Source organism: Natrix helvetica (genome assembly GCF_964273705.1).
Source record: "Natrix helvetica genome assembly, chromosome: 5".
NCBI lineage: Eukaryota > Metazoa > Chordata > Lepidosauria > Squamata > Natricidae > Natrix > Natrix helvetica.
The window spans coordinates 89,479,225-89,492,896 of NC_138551.1; the positions used below are offsets into that span (position 1 = coordinate 89,479,225).

Below are 13,672 nucleotides of genomic sequence, written 5' to 3' on the forward strand. Positions count from 1 at the left end.
TTGAGGACAGAATTTGACTTGCCACCATATAAAAGAAAGAAAAAACAATGATAAGTAAATAAAATATACACTTTGTTACTTTCTATCAAATGGACTAATTCTCTTCACTTCCTCTCTTCTTCCACACTTTCACCATATATATTTTTAATTTTTTCTTATGCAGGTTGTTTTTTCTCTGGTATTGGGAAATATAGGCAGGGCTTTTGAAATCCGTACAACCAACAGCACCTATGGAGAAGTATTTGTGGCAAGGCCTTTGGACCGGGAACTAATAGAACGCTACACCTTACAGGTAAGAGGGAGTGATGGTTGTCCAAGTTTTATACTGTGTGGTGTAGGTAGTCCTACGGATGTGGTGGCTCAGTGGCTAAGACGCTGAGCTTGTCGATCAGAAAGGTCAGCGGTTCAAATCCCTAGTGCAACGTAACGGAGTGAGCTCCCGTTACTTGTCCCAACTTCTGCCAACCTAGCAGTTCCAAAGCATATAAAAATGCAAGTAGAAATATAGGAACCACCTTTGGTGGGAAGGTAACAGCGTTCAGTGCCCCTGCGGCCTTTAGTCATGCCGGCCACATGACCACAGAGACGTCTTCAGACAGCTCTGGCTCTTTGGCTTTGAAACAGAGGTGAGTACCGCCCCCTAGATTCGGGAACGACTAGCACTTATGTGCGAGGGGAACCTTTACCTTTATTATGGTTAGTCCTCCAACCTATAGGCATAATGGAGCCTGCCCAACACGGTCATCAAGTGTTGACAATTATAAAGTGTGTCACCCATGTGACTAACTGGATTCTATCAATTTGTTTTGGGCAGTCATTAAGCAAATGTGGCAGTTGTAAAGCAAACATCGTTAAGGTAACCTATTGTTCTCTATAGACCAGTTTTGCTGAGAACCAGAAGTGAATGCAAGGTATTGACAAAAAAGCTATCATAAAAAGTAGTCACATGACCACAAGATACTGCAAATGGCCGTCAGTGCAGCTTTGTGGCCAAGTGCCTGAAATGGAGTCATGTGACCACGAGGCGGGGGATGGTCATCAGAACCGGGTTGTAAGTACCCCTGGGGAGGTCTGTCAGAACTTCAAACAGTTGCTGTGACCAGTTGTAAGTCAAGGACTACCTATAATGCCTTTTGCAGTGTTTATGTAAGTAATTGGCCTTCAATGCAATAAGCCAGCCCTCTCATTGTTCTTTAGAGACCCTCTATAATCCCAAGCATGCCATCTATGTACAACTCCATTATTTTAGTTGCTGATTTCATATTCTTATATAAGGGTGGACATCGTGCAACGTGAACTAGAATATGGAATGGAATACACCTTTCATGATGGAGCTATGTATTTTTGTTTTTTGTAACTTGACATCCAACAAAAATTCTAGAAGCCACCCGTGTTACATCTTGTATCAAGCTTCTTATTCCAAAGTAGAATTAGAATTTGTAGAAGGAAAGAAATCTGATCTGTAGCCTAGTAAACCCATGGCTCCTGTTTGATGTGGCCAGGAACAGCTTTGCATGGATATACTGTATCTTATGGGCCAGTTGTGCCTATTTGTAGTTTGGAAAGTGATAGTTATGGTTGCTCATGCCTTAGCTACTTCCTGTTCTGACCTAGGCTTCCTTAAAAAGTATGAAGCAGAGTCTTGGTCCTGACAAAACCTCTTTTATTTACACAACTGTGAAGTCCTTTCATTCAGTCAGCAAAGCTTGGCAAACAGGCTTTCAGAGGAATGTTTATCAACACGAACCTTATCTCACTTGGAGAGTTGCCAGATAACTAGCTTCCAAACGCAGGGCAAGGCAACATTTGACATAAAGTCTCTTACAGTCAATAACAGAACGAATTGTTTCCTGCAAAAGCCCACTCCCCATTTGCTCCTCTTTTGTTTCCTATGGGAGGGGCCAATCACCTCCAAGGTGTGGCTTTACTCCCAAGTCATTCCTGCTGTCTTAGTTGTTTTTGTCTCCTGGCAGCTCTGCGCATGCAAATACTGGGAACAGGTTCCAGCTGTTCCTCTGCCTCACTGCTGTCTAACTCCCTCTCTGCCTCTGAAGCAGAGCCTTCATCTGAGCTTTCCTCAGGCCCCAGGACTGGCCTATGTTCCGCCCCAACCTCCTCACTGTCTGACTCTGCTGCAAGCTCTGCTGGTGGCTGGTGGGCCACAACACTTCCTAATTGGACTGTTGCACTGATCTAAATAGGGGGCTGCCCTTGAAGAGTATTCAGAAGCTTCAGTTGGTCTAGAATGTAAGAGCATGTATAGTATTGATCCCACTATGGCTGGGATGGCGAACTTATGGCACGCGTGCCACAGGTGGCACACGGAGCCATTTGTCAGGGCACGCGAGGTGTTGCACTGTCAGCGGGCCAGAGCGCATGTGCACGCTGGCCAACTGATTTCAGCCTACTTTTGAGGCCATTTTTCACCTTCCCCAGGCTCCAGGGGCTTTATAGGAGCCTGGGGAGGGTGAAAACAGCCTCCCCTGCCCCCCCTGGAGGCCCTCCGGAGCGCAAAAAACCGGCCCCACGGGCAAACTGGAAGTTTGGGAACGGACGTCCTATGACACTATGAGCAACGACCCTATGAGCAAACCGGAAGTCACTTCCATTTTGTCTGTAGGGCCATTTCTCATCCTCCGGAGCCCTCGGGGAAGCCTCCTGAAGGTCCCTGAAGGCTCCGGAGGGCTAAAACTGGCCATACAAGCAAACCAAAAGTCTGTTCCTGAACTTTTGGGTTGCCTGTAGGGCTGGTTTTTTTGCACTTCGGAGGCTTCAGGGAAGCTCCTGAAGCCTCCGGAGGGCCTCGGGGTGTGTGTGGGGGGGCTGTTTTCGCCCTCCCCAGGCTCCTATAAAGCCTCTGGAGCCTGGGGACGGTGAAAAAAGCATGCCAAAAATGGGAGGAGCGCTGGTCATGCATGCGCGGGTCATGTGCATTGCATTATGGGTGTGGCATGTCCACGCATGCCCCCCCTGCGCTTCCCTCGCTTTTGGCACATGAGCCAAAAAAGGTTCGCCATCACTGATCTATCCCAATGTCATCTGGAAGAACTTAGACATGTCTTCTCTGTCATCAGAGAATGGCAGGAGTCCCCAACCCCTGGGCTGTGGCCCATTTGGAACTGGGCCAAGGAAGCGGCATGTAAGCATGCAAGCGCAGTGGCATGCATGCACACCAATTGCACAAATGGAGCTTCATGCACACGCAACCTCGCCCACTCCTTGCATGGAACCATCCCCTCTTCCCCCCTCCCCTGCCAGTCGGCAAAGCTGGAAAGTTTAGAAACAACTGTTTTATGGAACAGCCTCTCTTCAGAGATTTGGATGATCTTTTGTTCACCATTTTTATCTTTCGCTCACCGTTGGTTAACCCTTGGTGGCTATGTAAATAAACAAACTCCAGACCCCGAATAAAACAGAATTTATTAAAAAGCTAACAAAAGACAAAAATGCACTTCTTTTTTTTCTGAAGGGACTCAGGTGTTACATCCTGGCACTAATTCAAGTGCTGCTACATAGTGAATGTGAGAAGAGGGAGTAATGAGCTGGAATATATGCAGTGAAGAAAGGCGAAAGGCAATTGAGGAGGAGGAGGAGGAGGGGTTTCCTGTCCTTAGTCCAAGGTGAACCAAGAAGGGGAAGTTATAGCTGTGTTTCAGTACAACAGCAGATGGGGAAATCAAGTGATCTGAAGCCATTGTGGGCTCTCAGTTTGGCAGGAAGATAGAATGACAGAGGGAAAAGTGTGGCACCCCCGTTGGAAGCTCCAGAAATGCATTTACGGTGTCTGCAATCAGAATAAGCCATCAGACTTCAATTTACTAGAACTTCAAGACATGAGACTCTGGATTTTGGATTCTGGAATTCAAAGAGACACAGACCAATGACCAATCTAGTTCAGAATTTTAGTCCTACAGCAGCTGACAGATGTTTCTGGAAAGTCCACAAGCAGAACATGAAGACAATTTTTAAGCAGGAACTTTGCGCTAGAATCCCTCTGATGTTTTAACTATGTGATATGGAGGAATTGGTCCATTTCCTTGGAGGCATTTTTTTGTCCCTTCCTTCCTTTTCTTCCACTTCTGTTCTGTCCTACTTGAAATATTGTCCAAAACTGCATAGCAATATTCTAAGAATGATCATGAAGCAATTTGATTTATGCAATGCTATTTTCAATTGTTTTCTTATTCAGCAAAGTTTTCTATGTATCTATCTATCATCTATCCATCTATCTGTCATCTATCTATCATCTATCTATCTATCATCTAATCTAATCTACCTATATATATCATCTATGATGTCTGTCTGTCTGTCTACCATCTATCTATCTATCTATCTCTAAATCTATCTATGTCATCTATCTACCTATCTATATCATCTATCTATCATCTAACTATCTAACTATCTATATCTAAATCTACATGTATATCATCTATCTACCTATCTATCATCTATCTATCAACTTCTAGATATCTTCTAGATATCTATCTTCTAGTTATCTTCTATCTTCCTACTAGCTATTTTGTTTCTATCATCTAGCTAGCTATTTTCCATCTATCTTTTATCTACTATGGATCTACTAATTGATCAATTCTATAATCTTCTAGCTAGCTAACTAGTTAATTATCATTTATCATCTATCAGTGAAGTACTAGCTTGTTTCAGTAAAGGAAATATTTCTGCTCTTGTGTCTAAAATATGCCCTCTTGCCCTGGGCTGCTAGCTTTGCCCAACTTAATAGCATGACCAAATCCGTAATGCTTCACCCATGTTCTACTAAGTCTTGTCTTACTTTCAGATTCAAGCAGCAGACCGAGGTGTCCCTGCTCGCAGGAAAGAACACACTTTAAGGGTCAACATCCTGGATGTTAATGATAATTCTCCAGTCATTATCAACCAACATGGATACAATGTTAGCATTAACGAGGTAAGAAGGTATTCTGGTTGCTGGCTTTCTACATATAGGTTCATGGCCATGTCCCTAATGAAACTTCTCCATGTACAAGAAGATACTATGGAAGAAAGAGGGACTGAAAAAGATAAATGTTTGGGTGATTTCACTGGGACTCACAGTGGCGGACAAAAAGTAGACAAGGGGGAATGTTCCCCCAAAAAGAAAAAATTAAACAGTAAAGAAGGAAATAGTGGGAGGAAATTGGGAGAAAATCGGGGGAAACTTATCAGAACAATAAAATTAAAAGGGAGAAAAAGACCGAAGAAAAAATATATAGTAATTATTAAAAAAAAGAAAAAGAAGAAGCTAGATGAATGGGTAGAAAGAAGGGAACCTAAAAGAAGTCAAATCTTTGAGAGACCAAGAGAAAATGTTTAGCAAAGGAGGAAAGGAAAGAAAGGATTTGCTAGTAGAATAAAATGAAATATGTTAACATTATTAATGGTATGTAGCTAATTAAGATGTGAGGGAACTACATTAGCATTATTAATTGTGGATAACTAATTAAGTGAAATGCTTATGATATAAAAATTGAATTTGAGGATATGTGCTACCCATAGTAAAATAGAATAACAGATGGAAATGAAATGATAAATGTGGTTAATTTTGAAGGGGAAAATAATGATATTGTTTATGTATTAAGTAGAAATTAAGCTTAAGATGGGAAATATGGGAAGAAAATAATATGGCTGAAATCGGAAATGGAAATATGATGTAAAATGAATTATGCATATGGAAGGATGTCAAAGGGAAAAGCCCGGGCAATACTTTGTTCACAAAAAAATTAAAAATTTGTAATAAATTTTTTTAAAAAAACTTTCTTTCAGAAACTTGTTCATGCAAAAGAAGGAACTAGGCCTAACTTCAGTGCAACTCATTTTTGCTTATTTGTATGTGTAAGCATTTGAGAATATTGATGAGAAATATTAAAGACGTTGTCGGCAACAGCATCCTGGAAAAGACAATTGAATATAATGCCAACCAAATAAAAGCAAAACAAGGGATATCAACATTGGGTGCACCAATTCTCATAATTTATCTCTGATATGAAGATAGCATACAAGGAGAGCTGGGTGGATAGAAATCGGAGCACTAAAGACTGAGTCACTGAACAGAGTAGTTTCAGTGCCAACTATCCCTTGGTCAGCGGTGGGATTCACTTACCTTCCCTACCAGTTCGCAAATGAGAGCATAGACGCAGTGCTCGCACATTACGTCAGGGCAGATAGGCAGAGCCTCCTGCAGCCGCCGCTACCGGTTCGCCTGGACTGGAGAGAACCGGCTGAATACCACCTCTGCACCTTGATATCATAAACTTGAAGTAAAGCTCACTATTACAGGCTTTCTTTGTGCCCAAATAAAAAATGATGTCATACCGAGGAAAGATCTCTGAGGAATTCAGAGAAAAACAAAAAGAGTTATAATCATTACCAAATGCTTTATTCCCTTAGAACAGGTGTCTGCAAACATGGCGACTTTAAGACTTGTGGACTTCAACTCCCAGAATTACCCAGGGAGTTGGCTTGCAAGGGAATTCTGGGAGTTGAAGTTCACAAGTCTTAAGACACCTGTCTTAAAAGAAGACTGGACAAACCTTTATTCAAAGCCCAAACTGATGCAGATTACTTCTTTTTTTTTTCAATTTCTCTACAGCCCTGAGGACTGAGCTCTCTGCTTCCTTTTTGAGTAGCAATTTTTGCTTTTCAAATGTTTAAAGATTTCTTTCTGGTTACTTTTACATTGACTTCGTCTAGTACAATGCTGTTCTAACCAAGGCTGTTTGTACTGTTGCTGTAGCTCATGTTAGCATGATGACCTAGCAAAGTTTATTTTTTCTTAGATACTTACTATCCCTTTGCATATTTGAGATAATCTACTAAGAAATGTTCCCATTCTAGACCCACTTAAAGAAATAAGATTTGTCTAACAACAGTCCTGTACTTGCTACAATCCCTTTTCCACTCCCTGGAAAATGTGCGTAATTTGGGAAATGCCACTGTTTGGATAAACCAGACAAATGTAATTTATTCTAATTATAGCTTGTAAGGATACACCTTGGTAGCAAATGCATTCTGTAACAAAGACATATCAACAGGATGCGTGTAATAAAGCAATAAAAAATGATGAAAAAGACAGATCCCAATTACTGCTGTCTTAGGCTGTCTTTATATACTTATCCAAAAGAGAAATGCATCCAAACCATATTATCTGAAAGCATCAGATGGGAGCATTAATTACATAAGCACTCCGAGGAAGTCCCATAATCTCATCAACTCTATTCAGATGGATAATACAGGATGCTAAGCCACATGACTACTCATACACCTATAGGCTTTTCCTACAGATAGTTAACACTAAATCTGCCAATGTTTTCAGGAACTGATGATATTTGAGCCACATCAGCTGGAATTGGGGTTTACTCAGGGTGCTTGAAGGTATACATACTAGTTTGTAGAACATCTGGTGTGAGCTAATAAGAACATAAGCAGTGCCCTGCTAGATCAGACCTTTAGTGCATCTGGTCCAACAATCTGTTCTCACACCGGCTAAGCAACCACAGGAGGCCTTCAGAAGTAGGCAAGCTGCCAATAAAGCTAATACCCATTGACTTCCATGAACTGATTCAATCCTGATCTTGAAGCAACCCAGATGTTAGTCAGCACTACCTCTGTTATCTATATGTATTAAAATAGGTTTCTGTGTGTGTGTGTGTGTGCGTGTGCCAGCATAACTCTGGAACGCCTTGAGCAATTTCAATCAAACTTGGTACACAGATGATTTACTCTCTGGAGAAAAATACTGTGGGGGTAAGACACCACTAACGCCCCTGGGGGAGTGTTCTGTTAAGATACAGCCTATTGTGCCTTAAAATGTCTTCTACTGTACAGCGCAGTGGAGTTGCCATGATAACTGCTTCACAGTACTCCACAAGGGGGCTCCCTCTGGTAAGGGGGAAAATCCAACTTTAGAAATTACATTTGGTCCGGACATTTTCCCGCTATAAACAAATACCTGGGCAACGCCAGGTTATCAGCTAATAAATATATGTTGAGAGATATGTTGAGATTATCTGAATGGTCCAGCATGTGTGCTTGCATTATGTTTTAACTGGCTTTGCTCTTTACCTGTGAAAGAAGCTGCTGGCATTGGCTTGCTTGGCAATGAAAAGCTGTTTCTCTTGGAGTCCTTTCCCCATTGCCCGTGTTCACTTCTTCTTACTATGCCTAGTGAACAGACCTCTAGCTTTTGTGAAGTATTCAATTAATCTTGAATGGTTTAGGGCAGGGGTCTCCAACCTTGACAACTTTAAGCCTGGTGGACTTCAACTCCCAGAATTCCCCAGCTGGCTGAATTTCCCAGTTGGAAGCAGACTTTCCATTGCTAAGCAGGATAGTGGTTAACTGAGCGATGCTCAATTTTAACAAGCTCTTTGCCCCGGTTCTTAAGCATATCTCTGCTGTTCTTAAGTGAATCATGTGGTCATTAAGCAAATCTGGCTTCCTCTATTATCATTGCTTGCCAAAAGCTGGCTGGAAAGTTGAAAGGGGGATCGCCCTAGGATGCTGCAACTATCAAAAATACATGCCAGTTGCTAAGGCCTTGTATTTTGATTGCATGACCGTGGGGAATACTGCAACAAAGCAAGTCACTTATATGGTGCTTTGGTAACTTTGATTAGCCGCTAAATGAATGGTTGTAAATTCAGGACTACCTGTGTTAGCCAGTGTCAAACCTGTCAGGCTCAAAAGACCAGATCCACATGTGAAGGTTTAATTAAACTGATTTGTTACTACATAGCCTATGTGCAAGAATCTTCTTTGCTAATGGCCAGCACCTTCTGAGAGTTAGATAAGGTCAATGGCATTCAAGGAGGGTTGGACTTAGTTTGCTTGTGGCTAGGTAGGGACTCTAGGTCAGGTGTCTCCAAACTTGGCCACTTTAAGACTTGTGGACTTTGGAGGAGGAGCCAACGTCACGACGATACAGACATGCGGTCTCAATGCTCCGAGACCGCAGTCGATACTTTTGCTGCTGGGTGGTCCAGTCGGACCTAAACCGTCCCGCAGAGATGGTGAACAAAAAGAATACGTCTTGCTGATGTCAGGGACATCACAAAGTCCCTGATTGATGCAAGAGTAGTTCTTCAAGCCAGCGACAAAAAATCCAGCCAAGGCTGCTGAAGTCGGGGCGGCTCCAAAATGGAAGGATACGGAAAGAGAAAGTGTTTCCAGCTGGTGAGGAATTTTTACCGTTTTAAAAGAGACTGTCTATAAAAAACTTAAAATTAATTTAAATTGGAGAACAGAAGAAATAAGCGGCGGAATTAAGTTTGGAATGGTTTTGGACAGTGGGTTATCTTACTTTTTAAATGCTATCTTCATGGATGGAATTTATGCAAGCCTTTTAAAATGAATGGATTAAGTTTTCTTCTATTTTTTTCTTTTATTATTCTTTGTAACCTATGGACTAAAAGTCTCCTCTTTCATTACTGTGGGTGTTTTTCTAACTCACTGAAGAATTGGACCTTTTTTTAACTTGAAATACAAAAAAGATACAAAAAGAATGAACCCATGAAAGGAAGATTAGAAATCCTTTTGGATTATATATAAAGGTTAATGAAAAAGAATTAAGTTAGATTCAGTTAAGTCTTGATTAATAGGGGGGGAAATGTTATGATACAGGATATAGTCAAATAAGGGAGGAATAATGATAACAACGTGTATGTGTGTGTGTATGTATGTATGTATGTATGTATGTATGTATGTATGTATGTACAATATAAGGAAACTGGATGTAAATTGTAAACAATTTGATTTGTGATTTGGAAAGGAGGATTAGAAAATTTTGTTACTAAATATTATGGATGTTTAGCTAGAATAGGACATAAGGATTCAGTGTTATTGGAGGATTTTAGAAATAGTAAATGAAATCCCAGTATGTGGTTATGTATTAAATCTTGGTATATTTTATGATGAAGGACGTTTAAACAATTATAGTCAAATGAAAATGGAGGTATGATGACGGTAACATGTATAAATATCTGAGTTAAAATACTTGAGTTAATATGAATTATGCTTGATGACTGTGGAAGAGATGCACGAAAGTCTTTTGTAACCAACTGATACACTTTCTACAGTATGTAAAGAAGGAAGATTTTATGTGTTGTGTTTGTTTTGAAAATTAAAATAAAAATATTTAAAAAAAGACTAGTGGACTTCAATTCCCAGAATTCCTCAGCCTTGAAGACTTGTGGACTTCAACTCCCAGAATTCCTCAGGCTGAGGAATTCTGGGAGTTGAAGTCCACAAGTCTTAAAGTGGCCAAGTTTGGAGACCCTTCTTCTAGATCAGGGCTGTCAAACTCCTGGCCCATGGGCTAGATGTGACATATGCTGGCCACGCCCAGTTTACCGAAGGGGGGGAAAGTTTCAATACAACACCCGATGCGGCCATGACATGAGTTTGACACCCCTGCTCTAGATTGACACCTTTTCACCCCATCCACAGATTCTCCCATTTCTTCTTCCACAAACCCTAGGTTTAGATTTAGTGTAACTGTAATGTTATGTGGTGAAAAGGGATGCGGTGGCTAGTGATTAAGACGCTGAGCTTGTCGATCAGAAAGGTCAGCAGTTTGGCGGTTCGAATCCCTTGCGCCACGTAACGTGATGAGCTCCCGTTACTTGTCCCAGCTTCTACCAACCTAGCAGTTCGAAAGCATGTAAAAATGCAAGTAGAAAAATAGGAACCACCTTTGGTGGGAAGGTAACAGTGTTCTATGTGCCTTCGGTGTTTAATCATGCTAGCCACATGACCAAGGAGATGTCTTCGGACAGTGCTGGCTCTTTGGCTTTGAAATGGAGATGAGCACTGCCCCCAGAGTCAGTAATGATTAGCACATATGTGCGAGGGGAACCTTTACCTTTACCTTTACTGTTATTTCTTCTGTGGCCTAATTTTCTTTCTTCCAATCCCTTTGTCTTATATTTGCACAGAACGTGGGTGGAGGGACTGCTGTGGCTCAGGTACGAGCAACCGACAGGGACAGTGGCCTCAATAGTGCCCTCTCCTACTACATCGTCCATGGCAATGAAGAGCTGACCTTCCGCATGGACAGAGTGACTGGAGAAATCGCCACGCGCCCTTCCCCTCCAGACCGTGAACGACAACAGTTCTATCAGCTGGTGGTCACTGTGGAGGATGAAGGCAACCCAGCGCTCTCGGTAAGCAGTGGTTATATGAAATTTACACTCAGGAATTGGTGGTCTAGTTGGGAACTATTGAATGCGGTAGTTACTGAGTCATGAAAAAGTAGCTATGAAAAATAAGGATGCTTTACTTAGTCCAATCTACTACTGAAACTGGAAACTTATTTAGAAAATTCTAGGTTAATATCTTTAATCCGTACTTAAGCTTAAGAGCCTCTATGTTACTTCTTATAAGCTTAGGAATTTGCATCTTCTTTATAAAATATGCATTGCTTGCATAAAACTTGTGATGCCTGCTGAATCTTAAAGATAAATTTTGGGGCAAAAGTTGTATATTGTTTGCCAAAAGGAGTTTCTTGATTGATCCGGAGCTCTGTTATCGGCTGCAGAGGCCTTTCCCAAAGGGCCTCTGATGGCAAAACAGAGACTGGGGGCGACACGCGCATCAATCTGGACCTTGTTTCTCAGCTGCAAAGACCTTTTCAGAAGGCCTCTGACAGCGAAATGGAGGCCATGGGCAACATGCACAAGCGGTGGCAAGCAGCCACAGAAGAGGTGGGCAGGCAAGGCAGGTGTCGGGGTGTGTGAGGCCTGGTAAGTAGGGCTGCTCCACCACCACCGCATGCCCACCCTAGCTTAATTTTTATCTATGCACCTTGCTCCACCCTGTGCACCCAGGACTGGGCATAGACTTAACTAGGTCTTATTTTGGGGGGTAGAGCTTATATTAGGCACATGTGTGAAAAGCTAGGGCTTACTTTCGAGGTAGGTCATATTTTTGGGGAAACACAGTATATATAATGAAGACAGCATAATTGGGGACATATATAATGAGGACTGCTGAATTCATAAAGTTAGGGTGATTGATTGGATTTACAAAGGTATCTTTTTAATTAATTGTAATTTGAGGGTTATTGTTGAGTCAAGTTTATGCACAGAATATGTGTTGCATGACCTGAAACTGCAGTTCAGTTTCATCTCAGGGTTAGTTCTTGGTTTTATTTCAGTTCCTCTCAAGTTTCGTCCTCTTATTTTCTCATTTTCATCTACTACTGAAAATACAAGCTCAACTGTCCTTCTCGCTTTTGGACCAAATTATTATATGATTAATATGCAGTCCTTCACTGGCTTATATAGTTGGCTTAGTTTACTTTTTTATCAGTGACTGAATTTCGCTTGCCAGATTTCCAGTGGATAGTTTTAGGTGGAGTCCCAAAACAGAACGAAATAATAATTTCCTCATGGATCGCTTCTACATCTCCTTAATTCTATGACCTCTGGCTTAAATTCAGTAATGTCATCTGCGTTGGCGTTTTGTAAAACATACTTTTGCATTACTCAAAAACAGGAAAAGGGTTCTTCAGCAAGTTTTATTCAGATGTTAGGGAGGTAAAGGTATGCTTGGTGCAAATTTAAGATTAAAATATGCATGTAAAGTTATTTATGCTGGCTTTTCCTGATATTTTCTGACACCACACTATTTCATTTTCATAAGATGGTACAGCACATGGGTGAAATGCTACTGGTTTGGCGCGGTTCGCCAAACCGGTAGTAAAAAATGCTATCGTTCGCCCCAACTTGTAGTAAAAAGTGCTTTAAAAAAGGGAAACAAAAGTTCCGATGATCATGTGACAATCAGCTGTGCCTGATTGTCTGTGAGGTTCCTGCTTGTTGCAGGGAAGTGTGAAGTCCAGCAGCTTTTACATTGTGTGTAAGTCAGTTGTGCAGCCACGCCCACCCGGTCACATGACCACCAAGCCACGCCCACAGAACCAGTAGGGAAAAATTTTGAATTTCACCACTGGTAAAGCATCCTTATATGCATTACCAACATTCAAGGTCAAATATGTGTTTAAATCATGTGGAAGGAATCAAGCATCTCTCAACTTTTTCTTTTTTCCCTTCCCTTGTTTCCTTCACTATTTCTGGACTCCCAAGAACTTCTGAGCATTGAGAATGCAGATTTAATATTTTCAATCCAATTTTAAATACTCCCGTCATCAATTCCACCTCCAGTGTTGTGCCAGCTCAGTTCAACTCAGTGAGAGCTTGCTGGAAGTAAATTTTAACAAGTGCAAGTAGTTCGCATTCCATCTCCAAAAAGCATGTAAAACCTGGGGAAAGTCACATTTGAAGGGATTGCAAATAAATGCTACTCTGGGCTCCTATACACCCAAAGCACCTCTTAGAGATCAGATGCAAAATACCAGATTGCCTTCATAGTTTCTCTTATTTTGCTTTATTTAAGTACAATGACAATAAAGATTATACTTATTTTGCGTCATATTTGATTTCTTCGGGTAGATGCAGATATGTAGGTCCAGCAAAGTCAATGAAAATAAATCTTGCTCGTTTCTCCCCCCCCCCCTTTGTCAAGTTCTCTTATTATATATAAAAAGCGGGATCAGAACAGTGGTAGGATTCAAATAATTGAAGAACCGGTTCTCTGCTCTAATGACCAGCTGGGTAGGCAGGGCTCAGTCATGTGACTGGGTAGGCATGGCCAACTCAAC

General features: G+C 41.4%; 1 protein-coding gene across 1 annotated transcript in view; it reads left to right on the forward strand.

The window, feature by feature from the left end:
* The window catches only part of CDH23 (cadherin related 23), a 677,284-nt gene that overhangs the window by 545,120 nt on the left and 118,492 nt on the right, over positions 1 to 13,672 (forward strand). The window contains exons 34-36 of the mRNA XM_081954507.1: positions 164 to 292; positions 4,796 to 4,924; positions 10,947 to 11,174. Of these exons, the coding sequence (XP_081810633.1) occupies positions 164 to 292; positions 4,796 to 4,924; positions 10,947 to 11,174 (486 nt within the window). The remainder of the gene's footprint in view (positions 1 to 163; positions 293 to 4,795; positions 4,925 to 10,946; positions 11,175 to 13,672) is intronic.